Source organism: Phocoena phocoena, chromosome 12 (genome assembly GCF_963924675.1).
Source record: "Phocoena phocoena chromosome 12, mPhoPho1.1, whole genome shotgun sequence".
NCBI lineage: Eukaryota > Metazoa > Chordata > Mammalia > Artiodactyla > Phocoenidae > Phocoena > Phocoena phocoena.
Genome location: NC_089230.1, coordinates 83,126,133 through 83,147,423, shown reverse-complemented (window position 1 = coordinate 83,147,423; position 21,291 = coordinate 83,126,133). Strand labels below are relative to the sequence as shown.

At 46.7% G+C, this 21,291-nt stretch overlaps 1 protein-coding gene across 2 annotated transcripts in view; it reads left to right on the top strand.

Moving 5' to 3' along the window:
- SMAP1 (small ArfGAP 1) overlaps positions 1–21,291 on the top strand; it is a 145,598-nt gene that overhangs the window by 123,627 nt on the left and 680 nt on the right. For both annotated transcript variants that reach the window (XM_065888793.1, XM_065888792.1), the window contains 3 exons: positions 12,206–12,333; positions 18,050–18,221; positions 19,121–19,428. In XM_065888793.1, the coding sequence (XP_065744865.1) occupies positions 12,206–12,333; positions 18,050–18,221; positions 19,121–19,428 (608 nt within the window). The remainder of the gene's footprint in view (positions 1–12,205; positions 12,334–18,049; positions 18,222–19,120; positions 19,429–21,291) is intronic.

Genomic DNA, 21,291 nt, shown 5'->3' with positions numbered 1-21,291 from the left:
GCGCCGTCGTAGGCACTGGGGAGAGAGCTGTGAGGGAAGACAGACGAAAGTACCTGACCCCTGTCTGGGGAAACAGTGAAGAGATAGTTAAGTAAGATACGTCATGGTCATGTTTGCTAAGTGCTGTAGCTAAAAGAGAACGAAAGCAGTGATGTGATTTTAAGCAGGGTTCGGGGGGTGGGTGTTGGGGGCCCCCTGAGATACCGTCGGAGGGAAGACCTGAGGAGGCTGGGGCTCCCTGGCCGTGCGCGGTGAGGCCAGGGCGGGTGCAGTGGCCCTGGGCATCCCCGCCGGGAGTGGGCGGGGCCAGGAGGAGGGCCCTGGCGTGGCTGCTGGCGAGTGACCCTGGGACCTGACTAAGGCTCCTACTCTGAGTGTCCTGGAAATGCATTGGAGGATTCAAGCAAAGAAGTACCTCATCCGACTTGGGTTTTTTAGGAGCCCTTACGGCTACCCTGTTGAGAATAGTGTAGCAAGGCGAGGCTGCAGGCTGGTGAGACAGGTGGAAGGGGGTGGTGGCCACGGGAGCTGCGAGAAGTAGCCGATTCTGGGCCTGCTTTGAGAGAGGGCGCCAGTGGGGTTTGCTGCTGGGTGGAAGTTGTAGGGTGTTTCCCTTGGGGAGTGACCCTGCGGGACAGGCGGGCCTGCTAGGCGGTCCCCAGGAGGCGCGCGGGCTGGGGCCCGGGGGACAGGTGGTGGAACTGGTCTCGGGTGCCCAGCCCTTGGTGCGGTGCTGCTGCGTAGTTGCGAGCCTGGAGCTCGACCCCTGACCTCCGCAAATGCTTGTTCCTCTCGCTCTCAGTGCGTGGGTCAGCGCGGGCGTCTCTGCCTTCCAGCCGTTCACTGTCACACGGTATCTCCGTTTGTCGAGCTCCTGTCCGCGTGTCCCTGCCTCCACCACCCAGTCCCTGGGTTTTAGGGTTTGGGGACGGCAGCACCCCTCTTCTGGTGTCAGTGTCTGGGAGAGTCAGCCGCGCTGGCAGCGGTTCCGCTTCTCTCACTCACGGGCCTGTGATCGGGAAGGCTGCTGTCTTTTTAGACGGGGGAGAGCGTCAGGAACCCGTGTCCTTAGGGGAGAACCGAGGTCTGCCTAGGGCAGGAAGGAGTGGCAGTGTTTGAGGGAGAGGTTAAGGGCGTAGAGAGGGCTTTGTGGGCGATGGGCGATTCTGGATCATGAGCTGGAACAGCTCCAGAGGTGGCAGGGTGGGCGCTAGGGTCAGAAAGAGGGATTGGGGGTCTTGCTGAGGGAGTGTTAGCAGCAGGAGACCGAGAGCCCTACCCAGAGCACATTGCAGCGCTTCCCTCCTGCTGCTTCTCAGTAACCTGGAAGGCACTTCCAGACTTTCAGAGAACAGCACTCCCAAACCGGATCGATAGTTGCTGTCGCCCTTGAGCAGCAGACTGTTTTTCTGCTGCCCAAGGTGAGCGTGGCGCTCTGGTTTTCCCCTGTAAAGTGAGACACAGTGGGGAGGAGGGGCAGGTGCCGTGCAGTCTGATTTATGGTCGTGCAGAAAAGATGGCATATCCCCATGTGAATGAGACCAGAACAGGCGTAAACTGAAAACATTTGCAGAAAATACAGAGAAAATTCCCACAGGGTTAGTTCAGTTACACAGCCATGGCGGGCCAGGATCCCAGGGTTACTGTGCGCTCAGGATCACGTTCAGTGGACTCCTATAGCGTGAGAGTCAAGATCATGTTTTAGAAATTCGAACTTCCCTTTAAACGGCCTTTTGGCAAATCTTTTTTTTAACCTGTTTTCTTCGGCTCACTTTTCCAGATCTACTCCCCATCCCAAGGTCAAATATAAAATGCTGTCTGTATACTTTCTAGCAGCAAGGGTCAGCAAATTCTTTCCTGAAAAGGGCCAAAGGTTTTTAGCTTTGCAGGCCTTACTCAGCTGTGCCCTGTGATGGGCACGAAGCGTACATGAGTGTGTGGGTGGTGACTGAGGCTGAGCTCTGCTGGACTTGAGGATGTGCTCGATCGTACCTGCAAGGGTGACTTTGCCTTTGGGTGTTAACTCACGTTGGAAGCTTGTAGAAATACTATTTATTCAGTGCTTTACTGTCTGATATCAGAAGTGGGGTCAGCGACTTGGTTATTACCTGCCCTCTGATCTTGGAAATAACCAAGATCTTAGGGCCCCTCTCGACTGAGGCCCAGAATGAACAAGCCCTGGATGCTCCAGACACAGACCCGCTTGCCTAGAATGTGTCCCCCGCTGTGTGAGAAGAGAATTGAAACTGGCTTCCAGGGCCTGTGCTCGCCACGCCCCTACACTGCATGCTCCTGTCTGTCCTCACATGATGAAAACTGACAGACTGCTTACCAGTTGGTTAGGATAATCCCCCAGGCTTTTTTTTTTTTCTTTCTTTTTCTAGAAGATCCCATCTGAGATTAGAGTCTTCAGGGGTGAGCACCGGCTGTCAGTGGAAGGCTTGAGCAGCATCGTAAACTGCAGGCTTCAGCTCAGTCTCCCCAGAGGTGGGGAGCCCTCCGCGGGTGTCTGTTCCGTGTGCGCACCGCTGCCGCCTGCTCCCTGCTCCCTGCTCCCTGCTCAGGAGGCCTTGACCGCAGGCCCATTGGGCACGGGGCGGGGTGTGTGTGTGTGTGACTCGGGGACCTCGAAAGAGCTCACAGAGAATCGGCTGTGAGCTCGGTGATGAAAATCATACTGAACTGTAGAGATGTATTTAGATAGAGGCTTCCTCAGTTTTTTCTTAATTGAAAAGCTCAAAGGAACATACAGTACAGCTTTGGGCAAGTTTTAAAGTCTTCGCTTCATGCCTCTGTTTCAGGAAATAAAAGCATTAGCTTATCACAGCAGCCAAGTTCAGGTGGGTTGACAATGCTAGTTAAATGTGGTTTTTAGTAAATAACCAGCTTAATGATCTAGTAATATATATTCCAGTTTTATATAAGGAGAGGTGAATATATTACTTTTTTTCCTTAAATTTTTTTGTTTTTATAAGATTTTCTGGACAGAAAACAAACTAAAGGATGAAACACCCACAGAAAACACTCTAGTTACCTTTAAAGCAGAAAACTCCTGCAGGGAGATTTCTGTTTTTCAAAGGCAATACGCTGTCAAGTGAAGCAAGCTTGTGACTGGGCGGACTGAAAGAATGCCAGCCGTGGCCCAGCCCTGGACCCCGCCTGCGGCCCGGAGCTGTACACTCGGCGGATCCGGGGCTTGGGATAGTTGTGTGCCACCCCTGTTTTCCAGGGAGGGAGGAAAAGGGCCGCTCTGTCTAGCATGAGTGCCCGAAGTAATTTTGTAGTCTGTTACGCTTTTCAGCTATGGCTTAAAACCCGATAAAAATGTTTATTTTTTCTGCTGCCAAGAGTATGGTCCGCGAACGATTATAGACTGTTATTACCCTTTCAAAAAGGAGGTCTCGGGAATTGGTGGTAGTTCTGTGTGATCACACCTGTGGAGGGAGAGCAGGCAGGTGGGGGCCCGCGTCGCTGGGGGAGACCCGGCTGCCAGCAGCTCCTCGCGTGGCCCCGAGTCCGGGCTGGGAGGCAGCCAAGGGCGACAGGCAGGCCAGCGGGAGAACCAGCACGGCAACCCGGGGACGAGGGCGCAGCCCTGCCAGACCTGGGCCGAGAGCAGGAGGGCATCTTCACGGGCCTCCGGGGACTGTACCGGCCACAGGAAGCAGGCAGGCGACGCTCAGGTGTTGAAGGAGCGAACACGGCTGTGGATGAGGCACCTCGTGACTGCAGGTGGCTGAGCGTCTGAGCGTGGCTGAGATGGGCGGCGTCTGACAGTTGTAGCGGGCGAGCAGTTTGGGGGGCGGCGCGGGGGCGGTGAGGTCGGGAGCCGGGCTCCTCTTTCCTGCCCACTGTCCCGTCCCCCTCGGAGCCCTGGCTCTAAGCTCCGGCCCCAGCCCCCCGGCCTCAGGACCACGTCCAAACTTTGGTGCAGCAGTTGCTTTTCTCAGGAGGGAAAACTTCTCCCAGAAGATCCCCCAGCAGAGTTCTCAGGGACCCGCCGGGCCAGAGTTGCATCCCGTGGCCTTTCTCCAGGGTGGGCGAGGCCTCTGCAGTGGAGACGGCTCTGCAGGCAGGAAGCCTCTGCGCAGCCCCTGGGCCAGGTGCGTGTCAGCCTGCGACGGCCCTTCGGCGGGGAGCATACTGTACACACACACACATCTTTGCCCCTTTTCCTTCTTCCCCCCACCTTTTTTTTTTTTTTTTTTAAATAGACAAGGATACTGAAGCTGACAGAAGTTGGCTTCCAAGGCGCGGCTTCTAGATGACAGAACTGGGTTCAAACCCAGTTCTCCCTGACTTCACAGTCCAGTCTCGGCTCGTAGATGAACCGCAGCAAGATGTTTGACTCAAGTAGTAATTAAATTGTCATCTTGTTACTTTAAGAAACACTGAGATAGTGCCTACCGAGTGCCAGCCACTGTTTTGAGTGTTTACAGACATTTATTCGTTGGATCTTTGCAACAGCCCTGAAATTGGTGAACTACCGTTGTTTTCATTTTACGAATGAAGCAACTGAGGCGCAGAGAGGTTAAGTAAGTTGCCCAAAGTCACACCACTGGTAGATGACAGAGTCTGACCCGTGTTCTTAACTGTTAACACTGTGTTGAGCTCTGATAGGAAATGAAATTCCGAGACTGCCAGCTGACACTGTGTCGCATAAGACAGACGTTAGGCCCATTTGTCCAGGGGACAGCTGGCAGCATCGTGGCACGGGGGAGCCCTGGAGTTAGCGGTGGTGCCCTGGGCTCTGGCGTCTTCACCAGGAAGTGAACGCAAGAGCCTCTCCGTGGTTGTTGGCCAGAGCGTGAACGAGTGGAGAGTGTGACATAGGCAGCACAGTACTGTGCACAGAGTGGGGAGCACGTGTCTCTGTGGGGACTTGTCGGGGGCGGGGGTGCTGCGGGAGGTGCCGGGCAGAGCGGTGGCTGCAGAGAGCTGACCTGTCCTGTACAGTCTGGCTTCATACTTGCAGAGTTCTTGTCTCTTGAGGCTGTAAAGTGGTACAGAAGTGTTTGAGATATATATCTTATATACATATGAAAGCTGTATATTTATATAATTTTTAAAGAGCAATCAGTTCTACGATGTTTACTTCTGAAACCTCTTCTCAGCAGTTTCAGATGCTCTCGGTCAGTGTGTGTGTCCCCTGAGAGGTGGCGGCACTGCGGACCCCTCTCAGCGCTGTCATACCCGTCCACAGGGCACCGACTGCCCCAGAGTCCCCCAGCTTGCGGGGACCTGCGGCAGGAGGGGCTTGGAAAGGAAGGGGTAAACAGAGCAGGAGGTTCACAGCAAATGTTAAGGCCACTCAGTCATTTCAGTAGATTAGCCTAAAAGCCATCTACTTAGCAGTAAGAAAAGTTAACTAAAAATAAATAATTCCACTTGACTCTCAGCCATCTTTTTTTAAGCTTTTGAAAACAGTTTGAAGCTTGAAAATTTTAATATGCTTCAAATGAATGTCTGTGACTTGAGTTTACAAGGTAACACACGTGGGAGTTTATTTCATTTCATAAGGCAAGTGTGTGTTTCAATATAAAGGAATTCCAAGTAACATTTTTATTAAGGAAAAGGCTTTAAATGGTTTCTTGAGTAGAAAATGAAAAGGGCTCTTTGAGTAACATGAAAACATACAAAGTTTTAAGAAGAAGGAGTTTTGCCGTTAAGGAGAGCATCACTGCATCTCATGGGAGCAGGCTTCTTTCTTTGATCCGTGCTGTTTGCACTTCAGATTCGCTCCTTCTCAGGATGACGCCTCGCTAGTTACGGGTGAAGAATTAGACTCGGCACCTTTCATTGCAGCCAGGGTGTGCTCAAGGCTGAGTGTTCACGGTCAGTCAAGAACAATAATGAAAAACATAACTTCCACTACTTACCATGTCCCTCTCTGCCTTACGCTAGATTAGTAATACACGAAATCTCATGCTGCTCTTTGAGATTTTTTATCATTTGTGCAAATAGATTATGACCAGCTAATGCCTCTGACATTCAAGTAAAGGATAAATTCATTAATATTTACTGAGCACCAGCCAGGTTCACGGGACTCTGGTAAATACGGGAGAGCACAGCTCCGTTTGTGTCTAGTAGTACAAGTGGGGATGCATCCACGTGCAGTCTGGAGATGAGAAGACAGAGGACTGTTGTTCAGGGAAGAGTGGGATTGTGGAAGAAAGATGTTTGTGAAAATTCAGCGTGAAACCTGGCATAGTGCCAAAATTCGCATTTTATTTTCCTCCACTCAGAGGTTACTTTTCTTGCTGCTGCTAGTCAGAGGAGGAACAGATGAATTTTTCATGCTGTGCAAACTGACGTCAGGCAAACTCTCATGTGTCCTGGGGGTCATCTTTAGCGTGAGTGGGCACCAGGAAGGGCGAGCGAGCCCCCAGATACACGAGCTCCTCGCGCCTCCCCTTTGTAGAGTATCTTGTGATTTAAAGCCCATCTACTTCTTGTTGAGCAGACAGCTTCGGATGACCGACGGGTCAGGGCTGTGGTGGTGCTTGGAGCAGAGCTGTGGAGAGGGGAGTAGGGAGGAGGCCGACCCAGGCGTGGGCCGTTGTGTGTGTGTGTGGGGGGGGGGGGTGTGGTATGTGTGTGTGTGGGGGGGGGTGTGTTATGTGTGTAGTGTGGTATGTGTGTGGTGTCTGTGGTGTGTGTGTGCGGTGTGTGTGTGTGTGTGTGTGTGTGTGTGTGTGTGTGGCTGTGGCTGCAGCGATGCTCCCAGCTGTGGACAGAGTGATGCTGGAGGACAGGGTTCTGATTGAGAGAGAACTGCAGCCTCACTGCCATGGTGGCCTGGAGTAGGGATTCCAGCTGGGATGCAGTCGCGGTACTGAGGTGGCGGGTCGTGTGGCGCCGAGGCTTTGAGACCAGGAAGGGGGACAGCAGGGGTACCGGCAGCAGTGGCTGCAGGGTCTTCCAGGAGAACGTGGACACAGAGGAGGAGGCTTCCCGGGAGGAAGGCTCAGCGAGGGCCAGATGTGGAGGAGTGCAGAGGGCAGAGACCAAGAGGGGTTTGTAACCAGACCACTGGTTCTTTTCAGAATCAGTGTCATTATTTCCCTTCTCCTAGCAGAAGCAGGATCGCTCCCTGACTGTCGTTTTTCCCCACGGCTCTGCTGTCCCCGAGAAACCCTCTGGTCTGTGTTTGGAAAGCATTTCAATTCACCAGTATTTGTGGAGCTTTTGCTCTGTGCCAACACTGATTGAGGAGACAGCTGCGCCCTCTTTCTGACAGAGGATGGGGGGACAGGGCCTAGGCAGTCAGTGTGGTGCAAGTGTGAGCACGTGGGGCGTGCCCGTCACTCTCAGTGTGTTCACATGCCAACAAAAACCAAAAATGACATGACTTATGTTAAGGCACCTGGGAAGGCTGCCGCTTTGCAGCCCCTGGATTTGGGGGGGAGGAGTTGGGAGGCTGCCTGGCCAGCGGGGGGGTGGGGCGCAGGCTGGGGGGGCCCGGGGGCGGGGCCGCGGGGGTCGCAGGGCTGGGGGCAGGGCCTCGTGCACTCAGTGGGGAGCTGGGGCCCAGGACGGCGCCCCCGACTGGGCGGTGAGGCCAGCCCCACCCTCTGTGCCCTCTTCTCGGGAGGTGGGGCAGCAGGCCCGGGAACTGTTTTAACCTTGGACGCGGTAGGGGCACTGCTTCTGTTTGGGGGAACCAGGAAAGGCTGCTCAAAAGGTTATAGCAGTTGAGTTTTCCAGCTGTACCACCAGACTTCTGTTGAAATCCTCGTCTTATTGTGTCAGAATCTCTGGAGGTGATGGGGGCGTTAAACTGAGACACTTTATATAGAGCTTGATCAGAGTACCCGGCAACAGAACTTAAAAATGTTAGTATTAATAGTGGGTTATTAAAAATCCAAACTGTTCTATTCTTATTTCCTTTTAGTTTATACATGGTATCATTCAAAAGCATTTGGAATGGGCCAAGAAGAAGACACTAAATATTGTTTTAAGTACTTTGTTTACCTTTACTCATTTGGATTTTTGCTGTCAGGTGAGTTCTGGTATAGCCACGATTAACAGAATCGACAGCTACTTGGAAGGTTTCTAGATGATAGAAATGGCCTTCATGACGTTGTGATATTTGAAATGCTACCTTCTTTCTAAGCATCTACCAGTGTGATGATGTGAAGTAGGCCAGTAACTGCGCGCTGGGCAGGCCTTCTGTTCGTGTGAGATGTAGCGCTGATTTTTAACAACTTTCTTTGGCTCAAAACGTTTAAGCTTTTCTTGTGAATTTCTGGTATGTGTGCATTATAAAACAGTCGTCTACCAACTGGGTTTTCAGATCAAACATTAGTCTGAAATCTTAAGGTAACTAGAAAGAAAATGGTTGCCCACAGGCAGCTAATTGTAGGCTTGATGCCTTGCCTTTAAAATGGAAATTCCTTCCCTGTTTTACTGCGTTGTCTTCATTTCTTGTTTGCTCATTTCCTCTTCGAGGGGTCCTTTGTGCTTCATTATCCTTCTTTCTGGTGTTGTTCCAGCTAAGTTTCTGCCATTTGCCTCCGGCTGTTCTTGTACTCTGGCGCTCCCATTCTGTTTGCTGTCCACCGGCTACTGTTTCTGCATGTTGATGAGGGGGCCTGCTCCTCCCGCCCCTGCAGCCGAGCAAGGAGCCTGTGCGCATGGGGAGGTGCTGTGCGTGCAGGTCCTGATGCGCTATCTGCACAGAGGGCCACTCCTGCCCTGGAGGCGCTAAGTGGCCTGGCCCTGGGCTCCCCAACGCCTGGAGGGGGAGGTTTCCATTGGTCTGGGTGTGTGTGCACGTGTGCCCATATGTCTGTACACTCAAAATGTAGCCCATGTGGATTTAATTATTTTTCTTACATCATAGTGCTAATGTAAACATTTACACTGTTTAAACCATTTAATTTGAATAAGACTTACTCTTTCTAAATTTTTAAATGTTTATCTGAAAAACTGCTTTTAACATCTTGGTATTCTGTGGCTTTTGTGGCCTCTGAGCTTCTATTTGATCGGCGAGGACTGTGCCGCTGGTGAACCCTTGATGGAGAGGCCGCGTTGAGCTGCAGTGGTTGTGACGGGGCTGCCCGTGAGGCCCAGGTGCCCCTCCGTGGCCGCACCGGCTGGGCCCCTCACTGTACCCTGAGGATGCTGGGCCTGGCAGGAGGATGGGGGCGGTGGTGTGTGTGTGTGGAGACAGGCTGGCACGGAGTGGGTTCTGAACTGTTGATGCCACTGCTTCTGTAACTTTGTACTAATAATTATTAACTATGTAAGGGTTGGTTTTTAATGTTCAGACTTTTAAGTGATTTCTTTATCTACAGCACTAACTACATGACTTTTGTGTAATGTGGCTTAAAGAAAGGAGCACGCACTGGTCCAGGGCTCAGAAGACTTCATTCTAGTACAAGTTTTGCTGCTTCACTAGGGAAGCGACATTGAGTCTTTAATCTCTCTGTGCCCTGGTTTCTGTAACTGGGGGTGATGGAAGGAGATGCCTTCTCGTCCTCCATGGAGACAGAAATGATAACATGGAAACGTTCTTTTAGAAAGTCCAGGAAGCAGGTGATGTTTATAGTGATGGTAATGATTACTAGCCTTCCCCTGTCCTTTTTAAATTCTGAAAATAAAAAACACAAGTTTTGAAACAAATTGAAACAGTCCTTGGTAGAGAATGTGTTTTAGCAAGTCAAATGTAGTACGTCAAATTAGCAGACATTGCAATCCAGTGGGAAAACTCGTTGGGAATTTGTGTACTGACTTTGCGAGGGCAAGACGTTTTCATGTAAGTTAAGGATTTGTTTTTCGACAATTCTGTGAATGCTTAGCTTTTTTAGTGACAAGGAGAATTGATGGGAGTTTCAATCCGTCATATTAGGGGATTGTGTGGGGAGAAGACTGGAGGACTTCGAACAGACTTAAAAGACTGTACCCCTTTGAACAGACTTAAAATTTCTGAAACATGTTCAGTTTCTGAAGTAACGCAAACACATGATTTGCCTGCAATCGCTGAGCCTCTTGGTTCTCACACAGTGCATCCTGCGCTCACTGATGTTGTACGAGCCAATTGACATGTCCTGGGCCAAAAAACAGATCTATACCTTTTCCCCCAATTCCCCAAAAATAATAATAGTGGTAATAATAATAAGTTAATGATAGCATTTTCTCATGTTTAAGGTTTTTTTAATATAAATTTATCCTGATTGTTAGTGTTTGCTAGTACTTGAAACAGCAAAAAGTTTTAACTGAAAAACTGGAAATAGTTACTTATGCTCATTTTTACTTTTGTTCCTCTTGGTTGTGGTTTATTTTGGAGGACATGTGCTTCTGTTTGTGAGTTTAAGTTGCATGAAATAGTCATATTTTCTGCTAATAAAGTGCTTCCATGTTCATGTGATAGAATGAACATGTCTGTTTGATGAGGTTGCTCCCCTGTCCTCAGGTCTGTAGCTTAGGGGTTCAAGCAGCACGGACTCACATGGCAGTGTTATTTGAGTTTCTTTACTGAGTTGTGGATGGCACAGAGATGTTCCTTTAGTTGTGTTTTTAATCTAGAATACCCTGTCCTTCTAAAATATTTTATTTCTGGTTCATATTACCTGATGTACTACACATCAGGTAAATGGAATGTGGAATGGGCTGGAAAACATAAAATAGCACCTGAAACAAGTCTAACTTCAGAATGAATGTTGCCGCTTTGAATGAGTTAGAAATGGAAAAAATTACTTTCATGTATGAGTTATATTTGAATTCTTTTATGTCATGGTTGTGTGTTAGCTTAAAATTCTGTATATTATAAATTAGTAATAATCTACGCATTGTTTTATTGCTTCACCTTTAAATTGTCCGTAGTGCTTATAGAGATATAACATGTGTACCGCATAAACATATGTGCTGAGTATATTTTTTTTATGGCTCTGATAATGTGATATCATGGAAAATTATTGAAAAATATTTGCAGTTGGCTTCTTCCAAACTAACCTTTCATGGGTTTCACACACACTTTTATAAATTAAGTAGTAAAGAATATTTTACTGTGACCATTTATTCATTGCAATTAATGATAATTTGTTTCACTGAAGCTTAAACAGGGAAATAAAAGATACTAATTTCTATAGTTACACCTCAAAAAAAGAGAAGAAATCTGTGAGTTTCTGTGGGTTGTGTTAGAAATACGTAGTACGTGGTAGATCTTGCATTAAATCTGTTCAGTATCCAAGGATCTACTCTGTGCAAGACGTCCGTCCCCCTCCTTGTCGAAGACGTCTTAGAAGATGCCTCATTTGCCTTTGAGGAGTGTGTGGTTCAGCAGAGGGATCAAGTGAGGTTGTAAGCTGTAAAGTGGGAGCTCGATTCGGATGTAAGTCCTCAGAGATTGGAATTGTGATGTTCTGAACTGCTCCTTGGGTCGTGACCACGGAAAACTGAGCTGTGTGAGCTGTCCTGCTCCCTGAAACCCCGTGCTTGCAAGCGCTCTGCACCGCCCCCCACCCGGCCCCCCACCCGACACTTGTGAGTTCTGGACTGACGTCAGGGGTGTCGGTGCCGCCCGGCGGCTCAGTGCACCCAACACTGAGGGTGGCCGCACTTGAGTACAGAAAGGGTCTGTTTCAGTGTTTTGTGGACACTTCCTACGGAATCAGTGTATAGTGTATGTTTGTTTTCTTTCTGTCCAGTTTTTTTCCTTATGTAACTTTAAAATTTAACATTCCAGACATTTTAAACCATTAAAATTTATTTCCAAGGTAGGTAAACGTGATATGAAGTAATATTGGAAACACTCACACACACGCGCGCACACACACATGCATATTTATGGAGAGGCATCCTTCGTAGGAACATGGTATCGTATCCCAGCTTAGCCAGTGACCACAAAAGTAGTGCCAGTTTCATAAGGTTATGGGATTAAATGAGTTAATATATGTAAAGTACTCAGAACAGTACCTTACATGTAAGGAAGCATCAGGACACAGAATAATGTCAATAGTATAATACCATTTGTTAAAAAGGGGTTTGCATATATACTTAGAAACTGGCGGGTAAAGAATATTTCTTTGAGAACAAACAAAACTGGAAATGGTTTCTTTGGGAGAGAGGAGAGAGCCTGGGGTAGAAGGAGGGCATACATTTTGTTGTTAACTTTTAACCATATATTTTTAGAATAAAGCCATGTTTCAAGTAATTTAAGAGATTCTAGAATCTTTAAGACAAGAATCTACGTTCTTTTCAGACGGCCCTGCCGAGGTGCCAGTGACTAATGGGAACACAGCCACGGGACAGGCCTTGAACGATGATCTGGACATCTTTGGACCGATGATTTCTAATCCCTTACCTGCAACTGTCCTGCCGCCAGCTCAGGTATGTGTTAAGAGTATGGTTTTACACTGTGTATTTTCTTCTTGGAAAGTTTCAATTTTGAATTGTTTCTTACTTGAAAGCCTCTAGATCTTTAGGCCAGGAGTTGGCTAACTAAGCCTGCAGCTTGTTTTTGCAAATAAAGTGTGATTGGAGACAGCCACTCCGTTTACTTGCATGCTGTCTGTGGCCGCTTTCACACTGCAAAGGAAGTTGAGTAGTTGCAGCAGATATTCCATGACCCACAAAGCCTAAGAGTCACTGTCTAAAGTTTGCTAACTCTTGCTCTAGGCAAACGGTGTTTAGAATGAGTAAGTGGGAAAACTCGGACTGTTTCAGCCTTGCCTGCGATCCACAAGGTTACTTACTTCAGAGGGTTTTGAACTGTTTGGCGTGTGAACGTGGACTAGAAGCCCGTAGTTCTTTTCTTGTGCTCTTTCGGGCCAGCCCAGGACAGTGTTTCCTTCCGGGTGCCGGCAAACTGAGAACAAGAAATTCTAGCAAACTCAGTACCCATATGCTTTTTTATGAAGACACGTTATTTCTTAGCCTTAAAATCTGCCTTTTTTTATTTTAATGATTTTTAAAAAAATTGTTTAGAACGTAATATTAACAATAAAGATTTTTAAAAAGTATCAGTGGTAAAGAAATTTTGACTTGCCTTCTTTACATGGAATTTCTTTTTTGCCTTTATTCTTTTTTTTTTTTAATTGATGTCTAGTTGATTTACAGTGCTGTGTTAGGTTCAGGTGTACAGCAAAGTGATTCAGTTATACATATATGTTCTTTTTCAGATTCATTTCCCATATAGGTTATTACAAAATATTGAGTATAGTTTCCTGTGCTATATAGTAGGTCCTTGTTGGTTAACTGTTTTATATATAGTAGTGTGTATATGTTAATCCCAAACTGATTTATCCCTCCCCCCCTTTCCCCTTTGGTAACCATAACTTTGTTTTCTATGTCTGTGAGTCTATTTCTGTTTCGTAAGTAAATTCATTTGTGTCGTATTTTATTGATTGATTGATTGATTGCCACACCACACAGCATGTGTGGGACCTTACAGGGATCAAACCCGTGCCTCCCGCCCCCTGCAGTGGAAGCGAGGAGTCTTAACCACTGGAATGCCAGGGAAGTCCCTGTGTCGTATTTTAGATTCCACATACAAGTGATATCATATCATATTTGTCTTTCTCTGACTTCACTCAGTATGATAATCCCTAGGTCCATCCATGTTGCTGCAAATGGCATTGTTTCATTCTTTTTATGGCTGAGTAATATTCCATTGTATATACGTACCACATCTTCTTTATTCATACCTCTGTTGACGGACGTTTAGGTTGCTTCCATGTCCTGGCTATTGTAAACAGTGCTGCTATGAACATTGGGGTGCATGTGTCTTTTTGAATTACGGTTTTCTCTGGGTATATGCCCAGTAGTGGGATTGCTGGGTCGTATGGTAGTTCTATTTTTAGTTTTTTAGGGAACCTCCATACTGTTCTCCATGGTGGCTGCACCAATTTACATTCCCACCAACAGTGCAAGAGGGTTCCCTTTTCTCCACACCCTCTCCAGCATTTATTGTTTGTAGATTTTTATGGTGATGGCCATTTTGACCAGTGTGAGGTGGTACCTCATTGTAGTTTTGATTTGCATTTCTCTAATAATTAGAGATGTTGAGCATCTTTTCACGTGCTTTTTAGCCATCTGTATGTCTTTGGAGAAATGTCTATTTAGGTCTTCTGCCCATTTTTGGATTGGGTTGTTTGGTTTTTTTGATATTGAGCTGCATGAGCTGTTTGTATATTTTGGAGATTAATCCCTTGTCGATCACATCTTTTTTTTTGTTAAATATTTCAAATATTTTTTCAGCTTTATTGAGGTATAATTGAAAAATAAAATTATATATTTAAAATGTATAACGTAATGTGTTGATATATGTATTCGTTGTGAAGATTCCTACCACCAAGTTAATTAACACATCTATTATCTCACAAATTTACCTTTTTTGTGTGTGAGAATGCTTAAAATCTACTCTCATTGAATTTCATTTATACAATACAGTATAATCAACTATAGCTACCGTGTTATGCATTAGATCCTCAGATCTTACATCTTATAACTGAAAATGTGTACCTGCCTCCCAGCCCTTGGCAAACACCATTCTGCTCTGTTTCTATGGGTTTGCCTTTTTTTTTTTTTTTTTTAAGATTTCACATATAAGTGATACTGTGCAGTATTTGTCTTTAAGGTGAGATATTAATATATAACTTTCAGGGACATAGGTTACTCTTAAGCCCACAACTTAAGATTCTGTTTTGGGTTTTTGTTTGTTTGTTTGTTTGTTTGTGTTTTTTTTTGTGTGGTACGGGGGCCTCTCACCGTTGTGGCCTCTCCCGCTGTGGAGAACACGCTCCGGACGCGCAGGCTCAGTGGCCATGGCTCACGGGCCCAACCGCTCCGTGGCACGTGGGATCCTCCTGGACCGGGGCACGAACCCGTGTCCCCTGCATCGGCAGGCGGACTCCCAACCACTGCACTACCAGGGAAGCCCGAGATTCTGTTTTAAATTTACAAATAAGCAACTAGTTTTTTGTAGTAAAGTATAATTTTTGAGGTAAAATATTTCTCTTTCTCTAGAAAACCTGAGCCAAATGGGAATTGTTTGGATGGAAAGTTTTAACAAGAAAGAACCAATGTCTTATTAGGAAGACGAATTACGTATATTTTTATTATATATATTTATTGTCATTATGATAGTCATTGTATAATTAACGCTGGAATTGAGCAAATAGATTTCTGAGGAATCATTAGTTTAAGTGGAGCTTTATCTGCAGCATCGCTGTTTATTTTCAGAGAAGATAGCTTTATTTTATGGCTTTGCCTCTTCTCCTCCTTCCCCCAACACGTAAAAAGAGGAACTAAGTATTGCTGGTATCGTTTCGGTTAACATTAATTACCTTGTGAATGTGTGCAGCTGTGGGTATGCGTGTGGTAGTAAAAGAAAAAGTCTAACGCTAACATTTTGGGTGTGGAAAGAAGTATTTGGGATACTTGACAGTCCGAGCATGCAAAGCAGCTTCTTTTGGTCTAGCGTTCTAGCGGGGCCATTCAGCCGGCCCGCCTTCCTTAGACTCCACTGCGGGGCGGGAACCGCTCTGCAGCTGCTTGCGCGTTAGACCCCAGGCCAGCCGAGGCCCCGTGGGTTCTGTGCAGGGAGAGCAGCGAGCCAGACGTTGCGGACCTCAGCCCCCCTCAGTGTGCGTGCAGCTCCTCCTCGTGCCCCCAGGGCCGCCCTGGCCTTCGTGCTGGGCCTCTGTACCTGAGAGGAAACAGGGCAGGTCTTCAAAATCACATCTCATTCTTTTTCTGGAATGTTTTTGGACCAAAATGGTGTCAGTTTTATGGAGCCCTCTAAAATAATTTGGTGAATTATCTTCCCTCCAAACTACATGTAAAGACTCTAATCCAGACATTTTGTCAAAATAATGTCTTTGAAAATTGGGGGAAGGAGAGAGAAGGTGGGTTAAAGCACACATTTTACACACACACACTGTACATAGTTTACTAATTTGGTGGCTTTTTATGCTGTGAAATTGAATTGGACCCCACTAGGAATTACTCTGAACCCTGCTTCTTTCAGTCCTCATTTTCTGAGTGTGGTGCAAATTCTGGTTGAAGATTTCCCCTCACGTGAATGTGAGCTGGATTGATGTGACCATCTGCTTTCCTGTCTGGCTGTGCAGTCTTCCCTGAGGGGCTGGGAACGCTCAGCTGACCCGAGAGGACGCGTGTACTGGGGGTTGAGGGGGCATCGTTCCAGTGTCCCCCAAGGTGACACGTAGAAGCCCTCCCTTTCCTGTTCTGTCCATAATATCCACATCCCCACAGCATCTAGACTCACACAGGTGCTGTGGCCTGTCCTCGGTTTGGCCCCAGATCCCAGACGGCCAGAGAGCCTTTGGCTGGGGATCCTGCAGCCTCCGGAAAGTGCGCACGTACCGGCAGCAGTGGTTCTCCTTTTACCTTGGAGTGGTCCTGCCGGCACGTGGGGCGCCCCCATCACCCGCCCCGTAAATGGCCGTTCGAGCACCTGCTAGCCAGGCTGCCTGGCGTGGCTGTGCTTTAGACTGTGTCCCTGTGGAGGCAGGCGTTCATCGGAAGAAACACACGCGTCTGGAGCACGGGGCTGCTCTAGCCTGAGGTGGAATAATAGTAGCTTTCCCAAGCACTTCGGGTTTTCTCACTCGTCTGTGTCCTCCTCAGGGAACAGATCCCAGGGTTTTGAGCAGGTTCTTAGACTGAACAGAAACTAAACGTGCTGGAGGATCATTTAGTGAGGTGTGGCTGCCTTGTCACCTAGCAACACTAACAGCAATGCTGGCGTCTGCCGAGCACTCCTTGTGGCCGTCGGGCGTGGTGGTAAGGCAGCTCCTCCCTGGGCCCAGAGGAGGGCATGGGAAGGTGGAGTGGCAGGTCCGAGGGCACTGGGGCGAGCCTGCAGGCTGGCCGCAGGGCCCACTCTCTCGGCCTCTGCCTTCTGCTGCTTCATTGCTACGTCAGATATATTTGATTCAAGCCCACTGTTGTATTTGAATTCCATCATGTCCGGTTTCTTACACATTTCAGATCTTTTGCAAAAGTATGTGGCTTTTTTTCCTGTCTTAAAATTCTTGTTTGATGTCATAATAGATTCAAAATATTGTTCTGCTTGTTAGTTTGTGAGCATAATGCTTGGATGCTAATTTATTGAAAGGTTTTTTAGCCAAGGCATTAAATGTTTGATTTTTTAAAAATTCAAGCCAAATCATGTACACTATGATTTAACTTCTACTTGCTGCTCACCTCATTCTGTAGTTTGAGAAGACTCTTATCCAGTTTTTACTAGTCTTCATAGACTTCTCTGAAACTCTTCATATCTAAGTCAATTCCCTATACGCAAATGTGATTGAATAGTGACCGCAGAGATTAAAGTGAGGTGTCAGTTGTGACTGTGTAATACTATCTGTGTGCAAGATACAGGAGATGAAGTGAAATTTTTTGTTTTTTATTACACTATGCACATGCTCATTTGTATTCGTGTTCTTACCCCTGTCTGCAAGCGGAATGCAAGGTGTAGGGGAGAGTGCAGGTGGTCGCAGTTTTGCTGGACCTCATATCTGGGTAGACTGGAAGCATTCTCATGTTGCGGTAAAAACGGATTGGATTCGGTTCATAAAAATATCATGATGTTGCTTTTGAAAATCAAAACTTTTCTTTTCCCCCCCCAAAGAAGACAAAATCGGCCATTGCAGGACCCTCCTGCAGTCTGCTGTAGTTGTAGAAATGTTCTTCACTCCAAGGGATACCAGTTCTTGGCAGCAGTGATTGTGCGAACAATCAGGAGATGTGCGAACATCTCCCAGGAATGCTGGTCCTCAGGCAGCACCACATGCCTGTTGTTGAAGCCACTGTGGTCAGGATGTGGTGGGCAGAACTCAGCATCAGAGAGGTTCTATCTACTCCTTTTACATTAACAGATTCAAAATAGGAAATGTTCCTCTATCCTGCATGTAGGTTTTGCATGGGCTTTGTCAGCGATTCCCTTTAGTGTCACCATGTTTGTTACCTTCTACAGTTGTTTAGTTTCTAATTTCATAACTTCATTTGGATTTCAAGGAATGGATGAGCTGTGTTTTATTATGCAGAATTCGACAGCTTGTTTTGGTATCTGTCTCAGGGGACGCCCTCTGTACCAGCAGTTGCCGCTCTGTCTGCAGTGACATCTGGGGATCTGGATCTATTCACTGAGCAAACTACTAAGTCAGAAGAGGTGGCCAAGAAACAGCTCTCCAAAGACTCCATCTTGTCTCTGTATGGCACGGGGACCACCCAGCAGCAGAGTGCTCCTGGTAATCCATTTGAAATCTGCTTTCCGTGAATTGCAGTGACATCACTAGAAGTGTGTTCTTTGTGCTTATGTAATGTCAGTTACATTTCTTCCTTGTTTTTCCTGTGTAGTGAGTGCTTCTGTTGTTGTGGTTTACACAACTACAAAACTGAAATGAAAGAAGCGTTAGGATTAGAATGCACAAAACTTTATTCATTTAGGGTTAACAGGCTGGTCGCATGTCACTTAATGTTTCACAAGCCTTATAGGACAGGGATTATCTTTGAAGAGTTATTTAAATTTGATTTGCCTGAAGTTTATAACTCTGTACAGTATGGTATTCTTTCTGCATGTAAACAGTAAGTTTGAAATACCACATGAAATCAAAAAAAGCTTTGAGGTTTTTTTTTTAATATATCAAAAAGAAATACTAGCATGGTAAAGATTTATGTTTACACAGTTTTAATCTGTCATTTCCTCTCAAATAATGGGCTGCATTTCACGTAAGAGCTGAAATTATATGACGTCTCAGCTGCTTCCATTAAAACCAGAGACAGTCCACTCTGACTTGTTTACTTGGTAGTGAGAGACCAGTGGTGCAAATCAGCAGAAACACAGTCTCATGCTATATAGTTTGGTCTTCACAGTGGATATTTTATGTAGCTGTTGCACAGGATTTATTTACCCTAGTTAAATGTGCTCAGGCTCCTAACTGATTTGTCTGCTTCCTGGAAGTAACCAGCCCTGAGGGTGCAGGTGTGAGCTGCTCTGAGCAACAGGAGCCAGACCAGAAGGAAAGCCTTTGCCGTGGGTAGTTCAGCAAGACGGGCTCCTGTTTCTGTGCTGACAGAGGCGAGTGCAGCGCTGTGCGGTAACCCTGTTCTCTCCGTTTGTTTTCTCTGCTCGGTTCTTCTGCTGCAGGTGTGTTTATGGGACCCACAAATATACCGTTTCCCTCACAAGCACCGGCTGCATTTCAAGGCTTCCCGTCCATGGGCGGGCCTGTGCCTGCAGCTCCTGGCCTTGCGGGAAGCGTGATGGGGCCGAGCGCGGGCGTGATGGTGGGCGTGCCCCTGCCCAACGGCTTCATGGGAAACGCACAGACTGGGGTGATGCCACTTCCGCAGAGTGTGGTCGGCCCCCCAGGAGGGATGGTGGGACACGCGGGCGCAGCCCAGAGTAAGTTCGGCCTGCCGCCAGCTCAGCAGCCCCCATGGAACCTCCCCCAGGTAGGGTCCTTTCTCTCCAGTTTCTCCAAAATCAGAGAGTTTTCTAAATGGTTTTATTTGTTTTTAAATCTAACAATCTGGCAGAAAGAGTTGAGGAGGGATAATGTTATAAAAGGTAAGAACTGTCTAATCAGATAGACAAATGAGCTGTCATTGTGCCTGTATTTAGATACTCTGTAGAGAACGTTGAGCATTTTTTCATTCTGATTATGACACAGCTGTAATGGTGAATGCCCCTCATTTGTTTGTAACAGCTAGAAATTACCTTGGCATCTTTTGAAATTAGCACCAAGCTTTAAACCCAGCCCCCTGCTGGGTTGTTTGTATAGACTACTTAGACCAACCTATTTTCACTAATAATTTTGGGGGCTCTTGGTAACTTTCACAAATTAGAAGACAACCCAGCCTCATATTCTCAGAGCACTGTTTCTGAGAGATCTAGGCTGTGCGTGGATTTATAAAAAATCTTTTTGTTCAAATACATTTCTAAAGTTGTATTTTCTTCTTACTTATAGTCACATTTATGTTTAAAAAAAATATACACTAGTTCAAGAATTCCCGTAAGATATGAACCAGTCCATATTTGTGTCTTACATCCCCTCATATTACAAAATCCTATTTCTGCCTAACTTAGTTTAGAGCCAGGAGATGACATTTTAGCATTACCTCTTTCAAATCCGTTCTGACTTTCCTCTGGCTTCACAGACAGAGGCCTCAGACCTAGGTTTGTGGTCCCACTCTTCCTTGTACACTTCCTTATTTGATGTTCCTCTGGTATTTTGATGCCCTTGACTTCTGTTCTCGTCAGCATTCAGGGAATAGTATATAGCAATTTCTAACCGACATTATTAGCAAAATCACTGTATATCCCATGAATGTTCCAAGTTATTTTTTACTTTCACTATTTAAAGGAATATCTATATGACATTGGTCTGTGCACTCTGGGAATCTCAAAAATCGTTAAGTGTCAAATGTCAGTAATAGCTTTTGTGCAGCCGGAATGCTGAAGCAGACCCAGCCCAGGTTAGGGTGCCTGCTGAACCAGTAAGGACTTACCCCACCTTACTTCCGGGCCCGCCGAAGGGGGTGCTCTTCTCCAGCTCTCTCTTGGAGGGGTCTGCTGGCCATGACAGGTACTAAACATCCTTTAGTACCTAGGAAGAAGCGACCTGCCCCTCCAGACACTGTGCCTCATCAGTGATGTGGTTAGTATTAGGGTTTTTGAAGAACTAAGAACTGCAGACGGTTGAACTTTATTAATACAATCCAACCCTGAGCATAGATTTTTTTTTTTTTAATCTTTTTTTTTTTTTCTTTTTTGCGGTACGAGGGCCTCTCGCTGTTGGGGCCTCTCCCGTTGCGGAGCACAGGCTCCGGACGCGCAGGCTCAGCGGCCATGGCTCACGGGCCCAGCCGCTCCGTGGCACATGGGATCTTCCCGGACTGGGGCACAAACCCACGTCCCCTGCATTGGCAGGTGGACTCTCAACCACTGCGCCACCAGGGAAGCCCTGAGCATAGGTTTTGAATCCACTCTACTTAGTAGTAAATCTCCTTGCCTTTCCTTCATTTACCATCAGTCTTAGAAGTGAGAGCACCACAGGGGAGGGTTAGGAGGCTTATGTACACACGGCTCCAGTCTGGAAGAAAAGTACATGTAATCTTACACCTTTAGGACTCCAGTCTGGAAGGAAAGTACGTGTAATCTTACACCTTTTGTCATATAATAGGCGTTTATATGGTTGGCTATAGCAAAAGAAAAATATGTTTTATGACCTTTTAAAATGTTTATAAAGTATACAGAGCTGTTTAAGACTTGAATAAAGACAGAACAATTGCCATCATACAATTCATAATTTTGGA